The 25,737-nt window shown below is 37.7% G+C and overlaps 1 protein-coding gene across 10 annotated transcripts in view; it reads right to left on the reverse strand.

The window, feature by feature from the left end:
- The window catches only part of SGCE (sarcoglycan epsilon), an 86,259-nt gene that overhangs the window by 23,944 nt on the left and 36,578 nt on the right, over positions 1-25,737 (reverse strand). For all 10 annotated transcript variants that reach the window (XM_045288684.1, XM_045288681.1, XM_045288680.1 and 7 more), the window contains 2 exons: positions 21,835-21,907; positions 17,254-17,452 (listed from right to left, as the gene is read on the reverse strand). In XM_045288684.1, the coding sequence (XP_045144619.1) occupies positions 17,254-17,452; positions 21,835-21,907 (272 nt within the window). The remainder of the gene's footprint in view (positions 1-17,253; positions 17,453-21,834; positions 21,908-25,737) is intronic.

The following is a 25,737-nucleotide window of genomic DNA, read 5'->3' on the forward strand; positions in this document are numbered from 1 at the left end:
GTTGCTTCTGAGCTAGATGGCCACTTGTTTATCTTCAAGCCTTTAAGACCCCAGATGCTATATCTTTTGATAGCCAAGCACCATCAGCTTTCTTCACCACATTTGCTTATGCATCCACCTACCTGAGAAGCAACCAAGTCCATTTATATAATTTTTTGATAAGGAAATTTTATAATGTTTATGAAGTGGAATGAAGATGATCTTTAGCTGTATGGAAATAGATTAGACATGAATATATTACCAAGTAATGAATATATAATCAAGTATAAGACTTTCAAATAATGTTAACATTATTAAATCAAAACCAAACTCACTACCATTGAGCTGATGCTGATTCACAGCAGCCCTACAGGACAGGGTAGAACTGCCTTTGTGAGTTTCCAAGACTGCAACTGTTTATGGGAGTAGAAGGCCACATCTTTCTCTCTCGGAGTGGCTGGTGGTTTCAAACTGCTGAACTTGTGGATCACACCCCAATGAGTAAGCACTATGCCATCAGGGCTCTGGTTAACAACATTAGGAACTGGTATGCATCAGGTATGTTGCACTGGGGCAAATGTGCTAATAAAAGATCTCTTTAAAGTGTTAAGAGCAAAGAAGTCTTTGAGGCTTAAAGTGCTCCTGACTCAAAACATACTATTTTCAAATACCTCACATGCCCACAAAAGTTGGACAATAGAGTAAGAAAAACCACAGAAAAACTGATGTATTTGAATTATGGTACTGGGGGAAAATACTGAAAGCTTCATGCACTGCCTAAAGAACAAAACAAATCTCTCTTAGAAGTACAGCCAGATGTCCCTTAGAAGTTTAAGTATGAAAAGCTTCATGCCATATACTTTAGACATATTCTCACGAAGAACCATGGTGAAGGACATTCTATATGGTAAAGTAGAAGCACAGGGAAGAAAAATAAAGCCCTTCACAAGACAGACTGATACTGATGCCGTAACTAATAATGGAGTCAAACACAGCAATGATTGCAAGGATGGCACAAAACTAGGTCATCTTTCGTTTTGTTGTACATAGAGTTGATGTGAATTGGTACTGACTCAATGGCACCTTACAATTTTCCATATTTTAAACTTTATTTAAATGGAATCATACTGAATTTTTCTAAAACTTAAAAATTTTTATGCTTTTGAGATTATGCCTGTAAATATGTATGGTTCAATTTCATTTTGTATATAGCATTATTTGCATATATTCTACATTGTATTTGGATATCCACTTGCTGATTTACTTGCTATAGTTGTATAATTAATTAGTTTTAAACTTGATAGGGAGGCCTTCTCAACCTTGTTCATTTCCCCCCCCAAAATAATCATGGATATCATGCGTCCTTCAACCCCTTTGTTTAGAGTTTAGAATGCTTGTCAAGTCCCACATTGGACTTTATCCAATTAGAATTCATGCAATTGAATCATCCGTCCATTAACATTGTATACCTTTCAATGTGTTAGGTCTTATTTAATAGTTTAATGTATTATTTACAAAAACAATATATGTTTATCAGTTATTCATAATTATTTCTAATTATGTCACATTATAACTAGTATTTTTTTTTTCTATTTTCTACTCATTAGTATCTGGTATCTGGAAACAGTTGATTTTCAGACATTAATCTTATATCCTGAAATATATGTGTAGATTCTCTTCAGATATGATGTACATAAATCATTTAATGTCTGAGTATTTGCAGCTTTGTTTAACTTTCTCAGTCTTTCATATTTTCATTAGTTTGATTATCTTATTGGAATAACTGGTGCTTCAGTTCCATGTTGAATAGAAATGTTGATCAGGATCACATTTGTCTTTTTCCTGTAGCCAGGAAAACTGTTTTTCACGATCAAGTATCATGTTTATTAGAGGTTGCAGGATAACAATTTTTACCAGCTACATGGGGTTCTCTTGTTTTCACAACGGCAGTTTTGTTGTGTTGAGCCCTAGTGCCATAGTGGGTTACATGTTGCAATGCTAACCACAAAGAATATGTGTTATGCTTTATCAAATGCTTTACCTGCATCTATTGAGGTTATTATACAGCACTTTTTATGTTCTCATTTCTTAAAAAGATAAGCTATAAGTTTTCTAATGTCAAAATAACTGCATTCCAGGGACAGGCCAAATTTCATCATGGTCTATTTTCTAAATGTATGCTGAATCTTTCTGATTTAATTACCTATTTTTACCTCAATTATGAAAACAGAAAAAACATTCATAAAGGACTTTCCTGTTATCAGGAGACAATACTTATTCATCATATCTAATTTTCCAGGGGGAGGAACTTGGCTAGAATGATACTTCTACACTCATGTTCCACAGCTGTTTTTCCCATTAGAGAATAAATCAGTCCTCTTATCACAAAAAAGGAACTCACACACACGCAGACCCTTCTGGTATTTTTAAAGGGTTTTGCCTGTTTGCAGAAACGCAGCATTTGGATTTTGTCTTTTCTTTCAATCATGTGGTAAGCTTAGCAAGGAAGACTGTTTGACTTCATTAGGTCTACCAATCAGGAGAAGCCTGGTATATTCAATGCAGAACTAAGCCACATTCTCCAAAGAGCTTTATCATTAATAAAAAATAGCTTTATTATGAATAAAGTAGACATTTCATATGACCGTTCTGATATTTATCTCTCAACTGTCTCATGTCCCTCTGGCAGCAAACATGGGTGCTACTTGGTCCTCTAAAGTCCCAGTGCCTGCCTCCATTCAGCCCTCTCTCTAGTCAGTCTTTCCCTAATCCTTTACCAAATATGATACTTCTACAACAAACATTTAAATATAATAACTTTCTACAAAGGCTACTAATACTTCAGGATAAAACTGAAACTATTTTTCATGGTAATGAAAAGCAAACCAACCTCACGTCCCGCTGAATTGATTCTGACTCAGTGACTATAGTTTCCAAGGTTGTAAATCTGTATAGGAACAGAAACCTTTGTCTTTCTACCACAGAACTTAACTGGTGGATTGGGACTGCTGCCCTTGTGACTAGAAGTCGAACACTCACTTGGAGCATGACCAGTACTCCCTTTTCCTGGTATCTAAAGCCTTGAATGATCCGATCTTTGCCTCCATGGCCACTATCACTTGAGTTGTGTCTTCCATTGCTACACTGTCATTTTCCAAACCCACAGCACTCTAGCTTACATGAGGACTTTTGCCCAAACTTCTCTTGGCATAGAATTCTATTCCTTTCTCATTTTTATCCGGCTAGCTGTACTCATATTCTAAGATTCGGATCAGTCTCCACCTCCTTCATGAACCTTGTCCAAGTAGATGAGAAGCCTTCTCTTTGGACACTTCTATTGTGATACTTCCACCACTCGTCTGTTTGTTGTATTCTAATTTTTGTGTTACTATGATGCTGGAAGCTATGTCACTGGAATTTCTAATACCAGCAGGGTCACCCAAAGTGAACAAGTTTCAGCAGAGCTTCCAGACTAAGAATAGACTACGAACAAGCTCTACACTTCAAAGGAAGTAGCCACTGAAAACCTTATGGCTAACACTGTCAGTTATATATAGCATTGTCAGCTACTGAACACTAATAAATAAAAACAGAATATTGTCAGCGATGATGCAAGAGAACGAGTACCTGAAATACAGCCAGGAAGACGTGCCTTCTCATAGTAGAGTCAGCCATAGCAACGAGGGTGGAATGAAGCCTGGAGGAATAAAGCCTCCGGGACTTGATTTGCTGATGGGCCATGACTCAAAATAAAAAGAAAGAGCTGCACACATCAACAAATAATTGGAACTTAGATTGTATAAGATATGAATCTAGGGAAATTTGAAGACCATAAAAATGAAATGGAATGCATAATGTTGATATTCTAGGTATTGGTGAGCTGAAATGGATGGTTGTTGTTGTAAAGGGCCATCCAGTCAATTCCAGGCAAATTGAACCCTATGCACAACGGTACGAAACACTGCTCGGTCCTTCCTGGGCCTTCCTTACGATGGTTCCAGTGCCTGAGCCTATTGCTGCAGCCATGGTGTCTGCTGGATTAGTACTGGCCATTGTGAATCAGAAAATCAGAGGGTTAATTATGTCTGGAACGTTAGCTTCAGAAAGAATGGCATTGTATTCATCATCAAACAGAACATTCCATGTTCTTTCTGAAGTACAATGCTGACGGGATGTCTATCAGAATGCAAAGATATCTAATCAATACAATTCTAATTCAAATTTATGCACCAACCACTAAAACAGAAATTAAAAGAATTCTACTGACATCTTCAGTACGACAAAATTGATTAAACATTCAACATGCACTGATAATTATTGGTGGTTGGAATGTAAAAGTTGGAAACAAAGCAGATGGAAAAGTAGCGGGAAATTGTGGTCTTGGTGATAGAAAAGAAGCTGGAAATCACATGACAGAATTTTGCAAGATCAATGATTTGTTCAAAGTAAATACCCTTTTGAACAACACAAAAAACAACTATAAACATGGACTTCTCTAGACGAAATACACAGAAACCGAACTGACTACATCTGTGGGACGAGCATGGAGCTCAGTATCCGCACCTAAAACCAGGGCAGGGGCTGTCTGTGGAGCAGACCATCAATTGCTCACATGTAAATTCAAGCTGGCAGTGAAGAAAATGAAAACAACCCCACGAGAGTCAAAAAACCACCTTGAGGATGTCCCACCAAAATGTCTGGTACAGCTCCAGGATGGATTTAATGCACTGAACACTACTGACAGAGACCTGATAAGTTATGGGGTGACATCAAGGCCATCATCATACATGAAGAAAGCAAAAGGTCATTACAAAGAAAGGAAATAAAGGAAAAGATCAAAGTGCATGTTAGAAGAAATTCTGAAGTCAAAGAATGAAACAGAAAATCTCAAATGGCAGTTCAAGAAGCCAAGGGCAATATTACAATGAAATGTGCAAGAACCTAGAGGTAGAAAACCCAAAAGGAGGAGCATGCTCAGCATATCTCAAACTGAGAGAAATCTAGAAACGCAGCCTTGAGTTGCAATAGCGAAAGGTTTTGTGGGCGTGACTTTGACTGGCGCAGGAAGCATCAGAAGAAGATGGAGAGAACACACAGTCACCGCACCAAAAGAACTTCCTTGCTGCTGTCCGTGGCAGAGGGGAATGCCTAGAGACGACCAGAATCAGTGTACAACTTTTTATTTATTTTTTACTAAAAGATCATTTCATTGAGGGCTCTTATAACTCTTTAAACAATCCATACATCAATTGCAGCAAGCATATTTGTACATATGTTGCCGTCATTATTTTCTAGACATTTCCTTTCTATTGAGCCCTTTGCAACAGCTCCTCTTTTCTTCCCCCTCCCTCCATTCCATCCTCGTGAGCCTTTGATAAATTGTAAGTTATTATTATATCTTACACCAACCACTGTCTCCCTTCCTGCATGGTTTCTGGGTTATTTGTCCACCTGCAGGGTGTGTGTGTGTGTGTGTGTGTGTGTGTGTGTGTGATTATGTGTCGACCATTGCAATCGGTACAACTTTTATAAAACAGCAGAGGAGAGCTAGAGGGGCAGGGTTGCCAAAGTCTGGTTGGAGTGTTTGTGCTCTTTTAAATCACAAGTGCAGTGATCAACAGGTGGGACCCATCCACTGTGTGCTCCTGTGCTTCAGTGGCTGCTGCATACACCTACTACTGGTGCCACTAAAATTTTGCAGCTACAAGAGCTGGCTTGGGAATGATTTTCCCCCTTTATTTTGTGTTTCCCTCACTATAGTCATTATATCAAGAGTATTATTATTTTTGCCTTTTGTTTTTGTTTGTAATCATTCCTGTCTTTCTTCACCAAAAGAAGACAGCTGTCTCTACACAATCTGACCACCCCCACTCCTCCAGTCACTGCAGTGGACAAGGGCCAGGACCCACTCCAGGACCACCTGATGAATAAACAAACAAATTAAAACAACAATATGATGTTTTTACAGAGAACAAAGAATTAAGTCCATATGAAAAAACATGGCAAAATGGCACAAACATGTGGCCAATATAGGGAGTCAAAAACTTGCTTGAGGAATATAAGGCATTTTCACTTCCACAAAATGAATTCAGAAGAATGATTCTTTGGTAGAACAAAAGATTAAGAGAGCTGCAGAGGGGGGTGGTTGACAGGAAATAAGATACAAAAATTCAAGGAAACATTACAAGAGCAATTTGACAAAAATAAAAGATTAGAAACATACAAAAACACCAAATAGAAATCCAGAAGATAAATACTAAATTTTAGAAATATATAATACAATGACAGAGCCAAGCAGTAGAACTGAAGAACTAGAAGGGTGAACTAGTGAGCTTGAAGTAAAGACTGTCAATGCCAAACTCCAAGAATGACTGGAAAAAACCTGAAGAAAGTCTAAGCATTACGTGGAACACTACCAGGAGGAATAACATATACATCATAGGCACATATACTCCCCATAATGCACAGACAGAACTGCCCAAAACCTGCCAGAGGAAAACTTCCCCAGCATCATGAGAGAGCCAAAACAACCATGCAGGAAGCTGGAGAAAACCCAATCAGCACAGACCTACAAAGAAAATAGCCACAACATGACATATTTGAACTCCACAAAGACAAGGCAAAAATTCTAAGAGCAGCACACACACATCCACACACACAAAAGGAAAAGAAAAAAAGGGACTAACTAAGGGGAACCAATAAGAGGAAGCTTGGATTTTTCAGCAGAAACCATGAATGCAAGATGACAATGGAATGACGTACATTAAACAATGAAAGACAAAAGCTGCTAGGCAACAATCTTATATCCAGCCAAAAATTAGCTCTCAATTTTTTGGGGGGAAATCAGGTTATTTCTAGAAAAGGAGAAGTTAAATAAATTTGTTAACTAAATCCATTATTACAAAAAATTACAAGAGGGAGGTTTTGTACAAAATCAACAATAACAGATCTCAATCTGAGATCAACACATAGGATAATACCACCCAGAAGTCAACCCCAATCATTGTAGTCACCAAAGTAAAACAAACTTACAGAACTGAAAATAGAGCCAAATATATTATTCCACAATGAAACAATTTACCGTATAATACTTGTGTATAAGCCGAGTTTTTCAGCACATCTTTAGTGCAGTTTTTGTGGTAAAATTAGGTGCCGTGGCTGATATTCGGGTCAGCTTATACTTGAGTATATATGTAACAAGTAAAAAGAGGGAATAACATAGATATAAAACATTCAAGTGGAGCAGAAGTAGATCTCAAGAGAACAGATTGTTTTAAACATAGGAAGAAATTCATGAATAACAAGGTCGCCTCAGTGAAAACGGATAAATTTCACCAAAATTATAGATCACAGACACATTAAAACAACAAAAGAAAAAGACAAGAAAATCACAATCAAAATAAACTAGCACAGAAAATTCTGAGGAACAAAGAAACCAAGAGAAACACGTAGCCAAATGACAGCAATAAATTCATACCTATCAATACCAGCACAATGTAAATGGATTAAAGGCACTAATCACGAGACAGAGTAGTAGATGAGATAAGAAAATAGGAACCATCAATATGCTGCTTACAAGAAACACATGGTATACAAAGGCAAAAGTAGACTAAAAATATATCAAAGAATGGAAAAAAAATCTATCAAAATAAAGGCAATAAAAAAGTGGGAGTGGCAACATAAATCTCAGGTAAAATAGGTTTCAAGGCAAAAATCCACCATCTGAGACAACGAAGTATATTATTTAGTGATCAAAGTGACATCGAAAAAGAAGACATAACCACAATAAATATTTATGCACCCAATGAAAGCCCCTCAAAATACATTAATCAAACCCTTAAAGAGTTGAAGAGAAAATAGACAATGTTTCAATAATAATAGGAGACTTCAAACCACCACTCTTGAGTAAAGACAGAACAATTAGGCAGAAACTCGATAAAGATACATAATACTTAAACAATACAATTGATCAACTTGACCTCTTAGACATGTACAGAACACACCACCCAACAACAACAAACTATACATCTTTTCTAGAAAACATGTAAGTCTCCAGAATAGACCATATATTAGATCACAATGCAAGCTTTCACTCACTGCCTTCAGGTCAATTATCACTTAAAGCAATTCTTTAGGGCAGGGTATAACTGCGCCTGTGGGTTATTAAGACTGTACATCTTTATGGAATTATAAAGCCTCATTTTTCTTCCACAGAGCAGCTGGTGGTTTCAAACAGCAGGCATTGTGGTTAGTAACCCAACTCCCTATGTCACTACATAACTCACTATACCACCAGGGCTCCAACATCAAGCTATCACAAACCACCTTCACAGATGACAATGCTATAAAATTGGAAATCAACAATAGAAAAATCAAGGGTGTGTGTGGTCAAATAAATATATGAAAATGGAACAGTACCATACTTACAAACCAATAGGTAACTGAAAGATAAGGAATTAAATTTTAAATTTTCCTCGAAACAAATGAGAATAAAATACAACACAGCCAAACCATTTAGGACCCAGGTAAAGCAGTACTCAGGGGGCAACTTATAGTTATAAATGCACACATCAAAAAAGAAGAACGAACCTAAATCATTACCTTAACCTAACATCTCCAACAACTAAAACAAGAACAGCAAAATAAGCCCACAACCACAAGAAGAAAATAATAACAATTATATCAGGAATAAGTGAATCAGAAAAGAGAAAAAACAGTAGAGACAATTAATAAGTAGGTTCTTTGAAAGGATTAACAAAATTGGCAGACCACTGGCCAAACCTAACAAAGGAGAAGGGGAAGATGCGCATATCACAAACAAGAAATACAATGGGCAGCATCACAAAAGAACCAAATGAAATGAAGCAGGTAATAATAAAATATTATGAAGTTCTGGACTCCAAAAAATTAGAAAACCAAGAAGAAATGGACAAATTTATACAAACACACTTCTCATCTAAGCTAATACAAATACTACAAAAACTGAACACTGGCCTCCTTCGAGATGTAAATCAAAACAATGATAAGTAACATCTCAGACCAGCACTGATAGCAAAGTTCAAAGCAGCAGAAAACAACAAATTCTGGAGGTGGTACATACAGAGACTGGAACCCTTGTACATTACCGGTAGAACTGTAAAACAGTACAACCACTTTGGAAAGTGGTGTGGTGCATCCTCACACAAATGAGAATAGAAATCCTCTATTATCTAGCAATCATGCTACTTGGGACGTACCCTGCAGAAATAAAGAACACTGAAAGAAGAGACACAGCACACCTGTGTTCAAAGCAGTACTATTCACAACAGCAAGAAGATAGAAACAATCAAAATTGCCATAGGAGAATGGATAAATAAATGTTGGTACATACATACTGTCTCTCTAAAGAATAATGATGAAACTATGAAACACCTCATAGCATGGATGGACTTAGAGCACATTATGCTGAGTGAAGTTAATCAAGGGCAAATATCGTATGAGACCATTGTTATAAAAAATCAATAAAAAGTTTTCATATCCAAAGGAGTAGCGTTTGATGGTTACCAGGGATGAGGGAAGAAAGGAGAGAATGGGATAGATAGGAGAGCGGTGTTAACTTTGGGGAAAGAGAATACACTTTAAGAAGGAGATGGTACAAAGGAGGATGGAAATAAACCAAGCCTTAGTTGTTGAATGCCCCATAATAAAGAATTTTAAAACTTACAATGTTAAAGAAATGTATGCCTAGAAACGAGACTATATATTAGACCACTTCTGCATTTATTTCTATAGTTACAAAAATGGACTGACATAGGCTTCCAAATTTTATTTTATTAAAGGCAGCTTTAAATATCCCTGTAATCATAATTCTATAAAAGGTATATTTGCATCAGAAGTACAGGAGAGGCCACAGTTTAAGAATAAAGGGTAGTGTTAATCCTCAGGGACAGTGACTGTTCAGCAGAGCACTACAGATTCCCAAGGATCACGAGCTTGGATCAGGCCAGTATTTGGCATCCCATGACCTATATTCTCTTCCATAAATAAAACTTCTCACAAAGGCTTTTGGTATGGGGCAACAAGGAGACAACTAATTAGAGGTAGTATTTTATGAGCTGGTCTAGAGCATAAACTAGTTTCCCTGTTGTTGAATGAGGGTAGTTCCCCATGCTTTGGTAACAAGAGGAAATAGTAGTCAGGTTGACAGTCTCTTGTGAAAAGTGAGTATATGCTTTAATCCTCACACCCCATCATTCCCTTCAGAGCCACCATTTACACCACACCACTCAGTCCCGGTTGGCAGCTATGGCACGCCTAGGATGAAATATGAACCTGCTCCTCTTTCCACCAGCTTCACCCCATGCTAAATACATACATGAGTTCTCAGCCTCTGGCTTGGTATCAAAAGAAAAAAACAGCACCAAGACCATGCTCCCAGAGAGGGCACAGTTGCCCTGGCATTATGGGTCTGGGAAGTGAAAGCAGATCTTTACAGTAGGCTCAGCCTTCTTTTGCAGGAGCTTACTCACTTTGAAATAAATCTTTGTAACTGAGATGCAGAAATGGTCCAGAAGGATGAGGAGCTAGGTTCCTGATGACTGAAATCTAATGGCACTTCGGGCTGTGGCAGAACACTAGACTTATTCTGAGGGTCTGAAACCAAGATCCACTCTTCGCTGTATGCTCTCTCTCTCTCTCTCTCTCTTTTCTTCACCATTTTATTGTTTTTCAGGTGACAATTTACACAGTGACTTGGTTCCACTAAATAATTTTTGATAACAACTGTTTAGTGACATTAGTTACAATTTTCACAATATTCAACATTCTCATTATTTCCTTCCTGCTTGCTATTTCCATCTATCTAGCTTCCTTTCCCTTCCCTTCCCTTATTTGCTTTTGCATATAATTTGACTGCTTCCATATAGTTACTTATCTAAGGGGCACATCAATTATGAGTGATAATGATTATTTTATAATCCAATATATTATTTGGGTGAAAAGTGACCCCCGAGAATTTTAGGTAAAAACGGAAAATCCTAGTTTAGGATAATAGTCTCAAACTTACCTCCAGTCTCTATTGGTCTGGTCTTTTTTATGAATTTGACTTTTGTTCTACTCTATTTCCCATTCTAAGTGGGATCTTTCATCTTTCAATCTTTCAAGTGTATCTCTGGTCAGATGGTTGGTAGTTGCTGGTAAAGAACGGTCCAGTTTTGGTTCTTCTGGTCTCAGGTTAGAATTGGCTGTGGCTTGTGTGGACTGCTAATCAGATGGACTCGTTTGTCCCTTGAGTCTGGTTTTCTTCATTCTTTTTTACTCCATGTAAGTAGAAACCGACAGTCAGGCCTTAGATAGCATCTAAGGGCACGAGCACTTCTCCTACACTAGGATGTAGAGATTCAACTTTACAAAATTCGGTATGCCAATTAACGATCCTAAGTGCCTTTTAACTCATTAAACCAATGTCATGAGTTATTTGAATATGCTTAGAAGTTTCCATAACTGTGGTCTCTATTTACATATGCCTGCAGATAAAGTGTGGAAAGAAGATGAGGCTGTCTACTTTCATGAAGATTTATAGCCTGATACTCTATATAAGGTTGCTATGAAGTAGAATTGACTTGATAACAATGGGATTCCAAAAATCCCACTGTAGGTATATTGTATAGTGTGGTAGAGTAAAATTTCTTAATATGAATTTTCTATCCATGTCTCTATAATTCCCACCAAGTGATTAGGTGGGACTATACAAAGAGGGTATGTGTAACATTAAGGGAGGGTTTTAGCTTAATTGCAATTCCCCTGGCTATACGAATGAGCCATGTTGGCAGGAAGAGAGAAATCCCAGGAACATCAGAAGAACATGTTCAAGATCTGTGAAGGGGCAGAAGCTGAGACCAGAGACACCAGAGGCTGTGGCATGGAGATTGCAGGACAGAACAAAAGAGCCAGGCAGAGACCAGAGGCTGACACAGGAGACCATGAGACAGAACAGAGGAGCATCCCTGACACTATGAAACTGTGAGGCGCAGAGCTGGAGGCTGGACTCCTGGCCCACCGAGGCAGAGGTAAGGAACCACATGGCCGAGAGGCTGAGGAACAGAGAGAGACGTGGCTCGTGGATGAGGAAATGTGTTGCTGTGGACCAAAGACTGTATCCTTACTGTTTATTGATCCTGACTTGTGGCAATGTATTAACTTTCCTAATAAAGCCCCATAATTGGGAGTTCTTTGAGGCCATTCCAATGAATTATAAAACAATTAATTATAAGCACACAGTAGAGCATGCTTGGTGTCAGAATAAAGAAAGTTGGAGTGTGGAAATTAGCTGACCTCTGCCTCGTGGCAACAGGGAAGCCAGAAGTCAGATAGGGATCTCTCCACAGCCCTGATACACTTTCTCCATATAATTACACAGGATCTTGGTGTTGCAGTGGCTAAGCATCTCGTTGCTAATCAAAAGGTCAATGGTTTGAACCCACCAGCCTCCCAAAGGGAGAAAGCTGTGGTGATTTGCTTCAGTGAAGATTTACAGCCTTGAAAACCATGTTGGGCGGTTGTATTCGGTCCTATAGGATTGTTGTGAGTCAGAATCAACTCTGGGCTTTTCAAGAGATTCACCTACACTTAACACATCAATGTATGTCTTCTGATGGGCAAACAATCATACAGTTGTACCTCTGTATCTACATATATGTTTTCTGGTTGCTATTACTGTTGCAAAATTCAATGTGGTACAGTATTTCTGGGGAAAAAAAGTGTTCCTTTTTCTTGTATATCTCTTAGTATATTCATTTACTTTGATCAATCTGCATAACACTGACCTCTATTTGGTATTGTCCCTTCTATCACCCCAAAGCACACATGTCTAAATCTAAATAGTGATTCACCATGCCTTGCCCTCATAACTGGTGAAAGAAATGAAAGAACATTTCTTTCCATGTGTGTACCTAGGTCTAAATGTATATAGTAGTGGGTCCATACAATATTTGTCCTTTTGTGACTGACTTATTTTACCAAGCATGTTTTACAGATTCACCTGTTTTAAGATACTTTATAGAGTCATTTTTCTTTATAATAACATAGCATTTATATAAAGTTTAAGCCATTCATAAATTGGTGGGCACTTAGGCTGTTTCATCCTTTTTGCTACTGTGAATAGTGCAATAATGAACACAACTGCACGTATGTATTCTTGTCACTGATCTTCAATCTTTTGCGGACATACCTAGAATTAGAATTGTTGGATAATATATATTTCTATTAATAACTTTTTGAAGAAGCAACATACTGCTTTCAATAGTAGAACTACCATTTTACAATCTCACCAAAAATGTATAAGGGTCCCAATCTCCCCACAGTCTTCCCGGCATTTGCTGCTTTCTAGTTTTGTTGTGTTATTGATACAATGTTTAAATCATTGACATGTTTCCCCAGGTGCGATGGTATCTAATTATAGTTTTCATTTATATCTTTATAATGATTAATAATCATGAGCATTTTTTCACATATTTGTTGGCCTACTTGGTGCAGTCCTGCTCATGTCCTTTTGCCCATTTTAAAAATTAGGTTGTATTTCTGATGTTGAGATGTTGACGTTTTCTATATATTTTAGAAATTAGACCCTTGTCGAGTAAGTCATTGTCTGAGTATCCAACTCCACCCCACGCCCCGGTCTGTAGGTTTTATTTTTGGGGTAAAGTATTTTGATGAGCAGAAGTATTTCATTCTCAGGAGGTCTCAGTTATTTAAATTAAATTGTTAGTACACTTTCAGTTTCATTTAATAGGCTAGCCTTCCTGTAAATTCAATCCCCTCACGTGGTTCCTACATTATCTTCCAAGATGTTTCTAGTTTAACTGTATTGTCTGCTGCTTGTTTGACTCCACAAATCAAAGATAGAAGAATCTATAACTAGATTGCAGTTTGATAAGTAAAAGTAAATAATTTTAGAGTATGAAGAATACTTAGCTTTAAGTAGAGCACATTTATTGGGCATTTTGTATTTTGGAAGTATGGTACAGTATGTACATACATGTACACATGCATACAAACACACAAGGGTGCTTCGAAAGTTCATGGATAGTGGGAATGAGAAGATAAATTTGTTTCAGACTTTTGGAAACCACCTCTATTCGTGACAAAATCTAGAAACAAAATATTTGCCAATCCAATCATTTTTACATGTATAATTCTGTGGCATTGATTATATTTTGTTATATAACTATTACTAGTATCCTTTTCCAAATTATCATGGATATATATTTTTAATGACAACTTTAGAAAAGCAAGGCCCTTAATTACTTTGCTATCTCTGACCATACCTCTTTATGTCTTATTCTTTCGTTTTTTTAAAATCTGTAGCCCATGATATTTTCAAGAGAAAATACAGTCACAGGAGCATTTAAAAACTATGATCTCCAGACATCAAAAGGAAGGCAGGCACCAGAGATGAGTTTAGCAATGGATTAGTTTCTAAATTTAAGGCAACAAGGTTAAAAAACTGTTTTGCTACCATGGCACTATAAACTATCTAAAAAAGTATGCGAAACCACTCCCAGTGACAAACTTTCCTTCTACCAAGCAGAATCTTATTTCACTGGTGCTTGTATAGGGACACTGAAGTAATAGAATTGGCAGTGGGTACAATTTACAGAAATGCTATTTTAAAAGACTTCTCATATGAATACTTTGTAAAGGTTAAGGCTTAACATTAAATTAAAACTCATGGAAAGCATTTCAAGTTGGGAAGGGATCTGAGACAACATGGGCCAAAGAAATGCCACCAGACCAACTCCCCCAAAATATCTGACAGCATGTGCTGCCCTTAGCAGGTGCTGGGAGTCAATCAGTTAATGACTGGATTCTCTAACAAGTACTTGTGAAACAAAAATGCTGTTCTTAATTTAGAGTCACATGCTCAGGCCCAGCCTTGGAGGTAAAGCAATTATAGTCTCTAGGGGAGCCAGAGGCCAAGAACTAATCTATGTTTTTAAATGAAGCTTTCCGGACAATTCTCAGGCTAGTCAGGGTTAGGAAACGGCTTTAGGTCAGAGTGTGGTTCAGAGTTCTCTAGTCTCATCTAGTTTTGCTCGGGTTCAACAAGCACCTCTGTAGGTGGTCTTGCAGTCCTGTGTGGAAAAGGAAGCAGAGCCCGAGAAAACCCTACCCGTGTCTGGTCTTCGTGTTCCATCTTCCAACACCTTTTGGTTGTGTTTTCAATCACCAAGGAACACAGTACCTTGAGAAAACCACTGAAAAGGTTCCATATTCGGAAAATGTTTCCAAGGGAGATACTCTTGTTCTGTTCTTGTCATGGTTTTGCTTTATTGCTCAGTAGCAAGAAAAAAAAAACATTAAGGAAAAAAAAAGATGAAGTGAAAACATAAGCAGAGTCCCTGAGTAATGACTATGTGAATGGCTTCTAATAGAAAATGAGGACCTAATGTCGGGGGTTTAAGTGGAGAGAAAATGTTTTGAGAATGATGTACAAATGCGCTTTACACAATTGATGTGTGTATGGATTGTGATAAGAGTTGTATGAGCCCCTAATAAAATGTTAAAAAAAAAAAAAGAAAATAGTTGGAGGTTCAAGTCTGCGCAGAAGCACTTCCGAAACGTCTTGGCAATCTACTTTGGAAAACAAACAAACCGGTCATGGAAAACCCTATGGAGCACAGTTCTACTCAGATACACACAGGGATTCCATGAGATAAGTCGGAATTACCTGGACGGGACTGGCTTTGAATGATTAGAATTATGTTTTTAAATTAAAAAAGCCAACAAGCAGACAGACAAGAGACAAAGCAACTATTTTCCTCAAAGCATTTCTATGTGTGCTTGCCTGACTCCAAAACCCACTGCTATGTAACGCAAAAGATACAATTTAATTCTGAAATTTCTAATTTGGATTTTACAGCCCACAGCTTTTCCCTTATCCCCCATTTGCCTACTGCTTTAGATTTCATCTACATCTCTCTCGGATCTTGTCCTTTATTTCCAACCAAGTTTCCCTTGAAAGCTGCCCAGAGTTTAACTCTTCTGTCACCCGAAGAAAAGCACTCCCAGGAATATGGATGAAGGAGGGAGAGAAAGAAGGTTAAACCATGCACAATGTGATTTACTCCACAGCCTATACTTTTAAAGGATTGGCAAATGATAATAATAATAAAAACCAAAGACCCATCTATCTCCACACTTGATCTTAGCCAAAAGGCCGAGAAGCGATTGAGCCATCTATCTCAACCTACAGATTAGAAAGCAAGGTGTTAAGTGGACACTAGCTTTGATCCCTCCACCCTTTCAATGTACCCAGGTGTAGAAGGAGTGCTTCCAGATCTCTGCTGTTGTTAGCTGCAGACGGGCGAGGCCCCAATTCATGTCAGCATCATCTACAAGGGAACTCAGCCACTGCGACACAGTTTTCACTGGCTGATTTTTCAAAAGTAGATTAACAGGCCTTTCTTCCTCATCTGTCTTTCCCCAGAACCTCCTGAAGCCTGCTGAGCATCATAGCAGCACCCACCTATACTGGTGGATGGACGGTGGATGCCTTGAGGTGCACTGGTCATGAACCGAACTCTGTTCTTTCTCATGGGAGGCAAGAGGCAATTCCACCACTGCCTCCACTGGACTTCTATGGGGGTTCAGCCATACCTCCTATTTGTAATAGAATCTGTTTTAGAATCAGCAGACCCCTTTCACATATCCTTCTTGGTAACCATGCTGTGAGAGAATATAAGTCCCATGGCAGCACACCAAAGTTGAGGCACAGAGCTGTCCAGTGATTTGCCCAAAGTCACCCAGCCTGTGAGTGACAGGGCCAGGCTTTAGGTTCTAGGCTCACAGGAATGGGTTTCAAATCCACCCCAGCCATCAGTCCCTGACACATGCTGGAAAGAATGTTAAAGGCGAAGAAATAGTTTCCTAGAATAAAGTTACACCAGTCTGCATGTCCTTCTGTAGCAGATAACTGGGGAATCAATTTCCTTTGAAAGTGAGGGCCCCACATAATCAGTGTCTCTATGGAAGGTACAAAGGACTTAGTGTTGTAATTTATGAGGCTGATCCTCATCTACAATTAGATTCCCAGGAGCTGGAGTGTGAGATATAAAGAACCGTTAGCATAACCTTCTTTTCAATATAGAAAATTGCTAGTATATCTGTATCTTGAGACTACCTGTTTCTTATTAAAAAGAAAAATGCAACAGGCCATCTTCCATCTATAATAAGTTTGATAAGATCACCATATTTTAAAAATCCATATTTAAGGAAACAAGATAAAGGTCTGCTTACCCCTCCTTCATGTCATTAATGGGAAGCGGAACCCTGCCGCCTCTGTCCAGAGCCGACGTGATGTTTATGGCATTGAGATGCTCCGGCTGCCACACATTTTTCACGGCCCCAAGAAAGTCTCCAAGCACCTCACTGGCCAGCATTTCTTCTACATTCATATTTTTAATGAAGAATTCTGCTTGGTATGGTAACGGGAAATCTAATTTCGATGAAAACAGATATGTGTATCTTAAAGGAGGTAGATTTTTTTAAAAAATCAGCCAAAGAACAATTTGAGATTTATTCAATTCTGTCTTCTGTCCTAATCTTGGCATGAGGAACACCATTAATACTGGTTTTTAAAGGCTTTCTCTGAATGGAGAGACCTATTGAAAACACTGCATACATTAGACACAGAACTTTCCCTACAATATAATCAAATCTAACAGATAACTGTTCAAGTTACAATCATCGGACGTGGCCACGGGAGGAAAAAAGAAAGATAGAAGGAAAACCCAAACAAACCACCTCGCGACCTCAGACTCAGTGTGGATTAGCCTGCCAGGTGCCTCCCTGCCTTCTGACACCTGCAATCTGCCCAGCTGGCAGGAGGATTTGAAGAACTACACATGGTAGAAACAACACGTTGTATTTGTAGTGCCTTAGAATTGACACATCTCTTCCAAGTATGCTACCTCACTTAATTATTACAAACCTAGTGGTGTTATATCTATCTTATCAGAGGAGGAGGAGGAATAGGAAACATCCTTTCCAAAAAGAGATGATATTACAAAATACTTATACTTGCTTTGAGTTGTTTACATATGATTTGAAATATATTTTTAGTAGTATATTATTGATGTTTTGGCAGCACACAAATACTTGACCTTCTCTAATATAAATACAGATTATGTTTTTAATAACAATTCCAAAATCATGGAAATTCTGATGACCATATAATGAACTATTTTAGGGAAAATCATTTTAATGCAACGTATCATATTGCTAAAATGTTGCTTTGTCTTTTACCTTCCCTAACGTCTCATCGAAAGCTCCCTCTAAATACCAATTAATCCTTTAAACCAACCGTCAAATGCAGACTTTCCAAATAAGAAATTCTAATAAACAAATATAAAAACTTTTCAGTTTCTCAAATGTTATTCTTTAATTTAGAGTCAGTGTTTCATGTATCCTGGGTTTCTCATGAAGGAAAATTTAGCTTTCTTTTATTTTGCAATATTTTTAGTATTTTAAGATAGCTAACACTCTAAGTAGTTCATAAATTATTTTTAAAACTCCTCTGCTAATATATATTTTTTGTGTATTTACTATGAGGCTACCTGAAGGACTTAAAAGAATCATCCTCTTCAATCCTCACAAAGGGTGAACAGGTACTAGTACTGCTCTCTGTACTTTCAGATGAGAAAGCTGAGCTTCAGAGAGACCCAGGAATTTATCATAATTTGAATTTACCTCACATGATTTTTATCTATGCTAAAGGAGATAGTGCACGTAAAGGAGAACGTAAAGCAGTCAAGAGAATTCCTAATATATAGAGAGAACTTGTTAAATATTAAGTTTTAGCTCTGATGATAGTAATAGGAATAGTTTGATCACCTGAAATGTCTCTTTAAAAGGAAAAGGAAATATATTTGGACTGTAAAAAGATTTACAACTACCAGCAATAATTAGATCATGTACATTCTCTGATTTATTTCAACAAATGTATCTATAACATATTTCACTTGTGTTTAGTAATTGAGTGAAAATGTAATACATAATTAACAGAAAATTTGATGGCATCATTTCTCATGAAGCCATTTTGCTAAGTAAAGGGCAGTCAGAGACAAAGGTAAAATTAAAGAGGATTTTCAAAGCTTCAAGAAAGTTTTCTGAATGTTGTCTTTTCTTACTATAGATTAGTTCTTCCTGTCCTAACCGTGGAAGGGTCTTTACCCTCTCCAATACTGTTGCTTTTTCCGCTTATGGTTTTGCTAAATTTGCTTGATGCATATACACACCACCTGAAGTCTTCTGAAATATGATATATTTACTCTGTTTCATACAGATTAAAAGAATTTTTAGGCAGATAAATAGTAACTTAATCAGGCTACATTTTCCCCTCATACTAGAAATAGTTATGCAGAACTTTGTCATGAAGAGAAGTTTCCTTGCAAGAAATGAGATCTCTATAAATCATAATGATTATAGTTTTTTAGTATACCTGAAGCTCTATCATCTATTCAGTGTGTTTACAACCAGTTTTCAAAAAAGTTTGTACAACTTTTTGTTGTTGTTCTCATTGCTCCTTTCGGGAAAATGGTCATTTGCCTTTTTCTGATCCACGTGACCCAGTGTGGTGGCTCCCTTAAGACATGCAAACTCTCCCTTGTGCCACTCCCCTCTGAGACTCTGGCCTGCACAGCTGCCTGCCAGCTATGCAGCCAAGAGCTGCTGCCAGGCGGCCAAGAGATGAGTCACAACAGCTTTCTAACTTTGGGGAAATCCCATGCCTGCTATATTTGGACATCACAGAGGCCAAGAGAACAGTAGGCCAATAGATAAATGGCAAGCCTCCGAGGCACTGAAGCCCAATCTAGAGAATCACTCCGCAGCCTTTCCCTCAGCTCCATGGTGTGATTCTACATGAGTAACGTCCCACCGGAACAGGAGACGGCGAGGTAGTGTGTCTCAGTACGATTATCCTGATATCCACCTGTTGTTGCTCCTTTCCCCAAATCTTATCCGACAGAAAATGGCACAAGTGTAGGCTACCCTCCACGATTCTGTCCCATCATGTGCTTGCCCATAGAGGTGGTATCCAGACCAGCAAGGACTAGGTGGAACAGTTCAGGGTTTTTTTAATTGTTTCAGGCAGCAGAGCAGATCTGAGTGAGGAAGAGGTGGAGGACCCCAAACCTATCCGCCTCGTCTTCCCTCACAAGCACAGCACCAACTGAATGCTCCATCAGTGAGCCATCAGCGCTCTTTGATTTCGATCAACAGCTCTTAAAGCTTACTTCAACTTAGACTTGTCTAACAGTCTTCCATCAGTATATATCTGGTCCTGATTCTCCATTATTTCAACGATGGCACTTACTAAAATGTCTGTGACTATCTCCAGGTTTGAGACCAGACTTGAGAAGAAGGGTGTTCACACTGTAGACCAGGGCTGCCCTCCCATCTGCAGGGCTTCAGGACGTGCCAGTCCCTCGGAGAGTATAATGGTGAGATCCAGGAGTCCACACACAATGTAAGAAACCATACTGACAAATTCCCCAGGAGGAAGGGTACTCTTTAATGATTCTGTTCGTAAGAATATTCCAATTCTGTAGGGGCAGTTAGACTGAATGCAAGCATTCTATTATAATTACGGTAAAAACCAAAATCCCCCTAATCCAAATGTGAATATCTACCAAAATACCTTGTGGAGGGTGGGAGGAGGGAAGCAAAGAAAAACAACAAAACCAAAAACGTCACTTGTTTATCTTCCTTCCTTAAAACAGCTGGTAGGCTTGAACCACTGAACTTGCTGTCCACCGTCCAATGCTAGACCAAGAGAGCCGCCAGGACCCTTAAGTAGGTTCAAAGTTTTCAATCTCTCCAAGTATGTTCAGTATATATATATATATATTATGATACATTTTACATAAAACACTGTTTCATATCATATGAAGCAGTTTTAAGCCAGCTTTGAATTACCATGAATTCCAAAATAGTAGCTTCAGAAAAAAATTTTGTGTTTCCTCAATTATTTTTCATTGTGTTTTAATTAAGCCAGTAAATAGAAGAAGAACCCCACTATCAAGGAAACACCATGGTTCTTCTATTTTCAGGGTGAACAAATTCTGTATCAGTTCTTCTCTTCACACCCTTACAAATGCTACCTGTTGAACAGAGAACTATTATTTGATTGCTATATTTTAACCACCAAGTTTGTAGTGGTATGCATTTTCCCAGTCAAATACTGAAATATGACAGAAATGTTTGCAATGTAATACTCAGAATATTTTCTTTGTCTCAACACTTGTAAAGCCCTTAGCAAATAAATTTCAGGTTGAGCCTATGTAAATCTAAATTGCTGGCTGCTTCTAGCTAGTACATCTTAAGTACTGGGAAGGAAAGTGGCCCAAATGACAGTTTTTATTTCTTTATATCAATAACTCTATTACCTTTGCTATATGATTGAACTACTACCCATAGCCATTTTAAAGCACATTAATAAAAATAGCTAATAATTATTGAGTGTGTATTCTTTGCTGGGTTTGTGATGAGCACATTTTAAACCTTAACCCGTGCTAATTTCCACCATAGACTCTATGAAAGAAGTGCTACACTAAGCAGCATTTTACAGATGAGAAAACCACAGCTTAGAGAAGTGGCCCATCTGCTGGGCTCCCTCTCCTGGACTCTTAACCACCACAGCTTATCTTAAAAAACGCAATTTTGCTTAACTTTTCTCCAGAAATTTGCTATTTGATCTATCATTTTAAGTATGTGGCTCTTGAAATCCTTAACTATTTTTAATTTAAAAGGATCAGGAAATAGGCTTTTGTAGATCAATCAACAAGGAAACAATCAACATATCTTTTCCACACGTACCTTCTGCTGACATTACATTAATGATCAAATTATGTCTTGCCGTCTCAAAAGTGCGCCTATTGTAGGCAGTTATCTATTAGAAAAAGAAAATCGTATTAAAGGAATGGACTGTTATTTTTAAAATGAGTCTTTACAGACAAAATATTTTTTAAAAAATCTTCATTCCATTTCCATTATTTATTTACTTAAAAATGTCTTCTCTGGGCAGTAAGAACTCAAGAGCTTTTAGTAATATTACAGGAAAATAACAATTAGTCAGGTGTATTTAACAGGCTGAAAGGAGAAAGTAAAAATCAGAAAGGTCTTTTCAGCGGGGTTATAAGTGCTAGTAACAGAACAGATGCAGCATTAGCAAATGGATTAACCATTTTCAATCACTTAGCAGAGACATTCTAAGATTTCAAATATAAAATACACACAGAAAACACTATCTGCCAAGACTGTTTTCACACTTTTAAAGGGATTTCAAGGCTTCATACTGGAAAGTATGTATTCTTTGAAAACAAGCACACCTCCCATAGTATTTGCATTTAGTATTGAACTATACAATATCCTGTCCAGCTCATGAATAAAAAATCTTATCTCACTGATGGTGGGAGTGAAGCAGTAATTATCATAGTCTATGAATCTCATGGTACATATTCAATCACACAAATCAATCCCTTCAGAAAGTCAAAGATTAGTAAACATTTGCAGAGTCAATGAACTTACATCAATGTCAACTCAGAAACAGCCACTGTGAATAACAAATAAAGCCAAGGCCAACAACAGGATAGGCCTTGAAAAACCACAGATTATCTCTAACAGATATTAACTCATTCCAACACATCTGCAGTACCTCGGACAATGAAAGGATTGTATAAAAGTCTCAGAATCCCAGCGCTAGGCTCCCGGCAGTGATAGCAACTGTGGGTGACAGCGAGACAAGAGAACAGGATAAAGCTTGTCCAAACTAAGAGGAACATTTAAAACCTACTATCAAAGTTCTCATAGCATCCTAAATGGGCTCCAAGTGACATAGGCATACAGGAAATATTATTTACAGTGATTAGAGCAGTAAAAAAATTAGTATTTTGTAATTAGCAATTCCCAATCTGTAGTGACATTTAAAAGGTACATTTTCTGAAAGGAGTATTATTCCAAATATTAAAAACAAAACAACAAAAAACCCTCTTTCCATAATTTGTCAAATTTCTCTCAGACTTAATCACTTCTTTGCTGCTATCTGTTGGGAGATGTGATTAAGTAAGTTCAGATTGAAAACTAAATTTGAAGCTTGCCAATAAAATAAACAAAAATGTATTGTTCTCAAAAGAAAAACTACAAAATTTTTTTGAAAAAGATAATTCAGATTCTCATGATTTTAAACATTCCTGTGTAAAATACTTAAGCAAATTTTTGATGAGGAAAAAAGTATCAACCCTTTACCATTTGTTATAATATCTTGAAACCTCAGCTCATAAAGGAAGATTAGCTAGTTCCAGACTAATTAAAATATTTCTTATAGCTAGCCTACCTTATGTATCACAAATTTCATGGTTATAATAAGTTTTCTTAGAAACAAACAAACAAAAACTCCATAGGTGAGTAAAGGGAGCAAAGCATACTTTAAATGAGGTGGAGGAATTTTATTATCTACATTTATACTTAATGTTTAACTTTAACAGATATGGTAGAACACGGTCCTTCTGTCAATTCCAATGAAATGCTGAAATATTGTTAATATCCTCAATCAATGTTCACTTTTCCCCCTTTATGGCTGTGTTCCTACAAAATTCTATCCACAGAAACAGACGTCATGGCATGTTTACCGGCCCATGGTCGAGAGTGCTGAAGTAAACCAAAGATGAGAATACAAGACGGCAGATTCAATGACAGACCAAGAGAAGCATGAGAAGCAGCGACATGTATGTCATCTTTTTATTTTTTCTGTTTTAGTACAGATTACTTTTGATTCAACAATTCATACACATTTTGTTCTGTGGTATTGGTTGCAATTCCCTCAATATAACAACACTCTTCCCACTACCTCGCTGGCTTCCCTGTTTCCATTTCCCTTTCTTCTCTGCCCCGTCCTGTCTTTTGAGTCTTGTTTGGAGGCAAATGCTGTGATTTTGGGTCTCACACGGTTGGCTGTCCTGAGTAGTACATTCTTCTCTGCTATTATTCACTTTCCAGGCCTGTCTATTATTTAGTTAAAAGTTGATCTCCAGAGATAGGTTCAGTTCCAGATTTAAAGGGTATGTAAGGACCACAGTCCTGGGAGGGTTACACCAGTCTCTAGCACACGAGTATGCTTTGTCTTTTCATGATTTTGTGTTTTGTTCTATTTTTCTCTTTTCTCTGTCCAGGGCCTTATATTACTATCCGGATCGGCATAACTCAAAAAGCTCATTGCCACTGTGCCAATTCCGACTCGTATTGACCCTACAGAATGAAGCAGAACTGCCCGTGGGTTTCCATGGCTGTAACTCTTACAGGAGCAAAAAGTTTCAACTGCTGACACTGTATTACCCAGTATGTCACCAGGGCTCCTTCCTGATCAGCATGGTCAGTATAGATTCCACTTATTATGATGATGTAAAGAGCTCAATATCAGATATATGTTGTAACATTTCTTTTTTGTCTCTTCTAGAACATGGCTGGTCTACTTTCGATGCTCAACAAATTGAATGAACTTGTGAAATAGTGGATTCAAACTCTACACAGTTACCCTGTTTCCCCGAAAATAAGACAGCGTCTTATATTAACTTTTGCTCCCAAAGATGCGCTAGGTCTTATTTTCAGGAGATGTCTTATTTTTCCATTAAGAAGAATATGGTACACATTTATTGTTGAACAACAAAAAAGGAAATTTATTACCTGTATATGGTACACGGTAGTAGTTGTCATCACAAACCAGTATAACCAGACAAACTGAATCTTACAGTATCAAGAATTTCTTGTTACTACCATTATTTCCATGTACAACAATCTATAGTACATTAACTCATTTATTCAATGAAAGTCATGTCATCATCTTCTGGAACATCATCATAACAATTCAAACCCTGAATTTCCTGGTGAATTTCTTGTGACTCCATTTCTTTCAGAATCAGTGGACAAAATCTCTCATGTTTAGCAATAGCACTGTCCTTAAATGAGTACTTCTTGTCAAGGAGGCCTGCTCGTAGTGCATTTGCAATGCAACTGTCAGTAAGTTTCTCCCATGAATTCTTCACACAAGTCACAACCTCTTGCAGTTTAAGTTTCACAAAGTTTCCACGCTGATTTCTCTCTATTCTATTTTCAATGTAGTCATTAATATCCATGCATAAATTGTCCTTGAATGGCTTGTTTACTGCAGTATCAAGAGTCTGGAGATAGGCCATCATTCCTGCGGGAATCATTATTTTATCTATTTTTCTTTCGTGAAGAAATGTCTTCATGTCTTTAGCGCAGTTGAGTGCTGGCTGCATCCCAGACTAGCAGACCTCTTTGGCTCCCTGGCATAACAAGCGGCAGCATTAAATAGACCCACTTCCTTATAACTGCTTGTGTGGCCCAGGCTTTTTCAGTTTCAAGCATAAAATGCCCAAAACACATTTAATCTTTTCCTTCTTGCCCTTAGAAATGATTAAAGGTGGGATTTTAGTGTTATGCAGACAAATCGCCAAAATATAGGAAACGTGCACTTTCGTAAGCAGTGGAGGGAATGTACACTGAGGAGGCACCCTGCTGTTCAACTGTTATTTGAGATGATTGGCTCATAAACACTGCAGTTTCATCCATAGCAATCATGTTGGAAAGACTGTATTTAGATTAGTCAGTATCATCAATAAAGGATTTGAATGCAAGTCCTCGCTTAATAACTTGAGCATCTTCCAGCCTAAACAATGCTGTGGATCTTCCTAAAACAGTTCA

This window comes from Echinops telfairi, unplaced genomic scaffold, assembly GCF_000313985.2.
Source record: "Echinops telfairi isolate 266 unplaced genomic scaffold, ASM31398v2 ScPeMD7_23;HRSCAF=83, whole genome shotgun sequence".
NCBI lineage: Eukaryota > Metazoa > Chordata > Mammalia > Afrosoricida > Tenrecidae > Echinops > Echinops telfairi.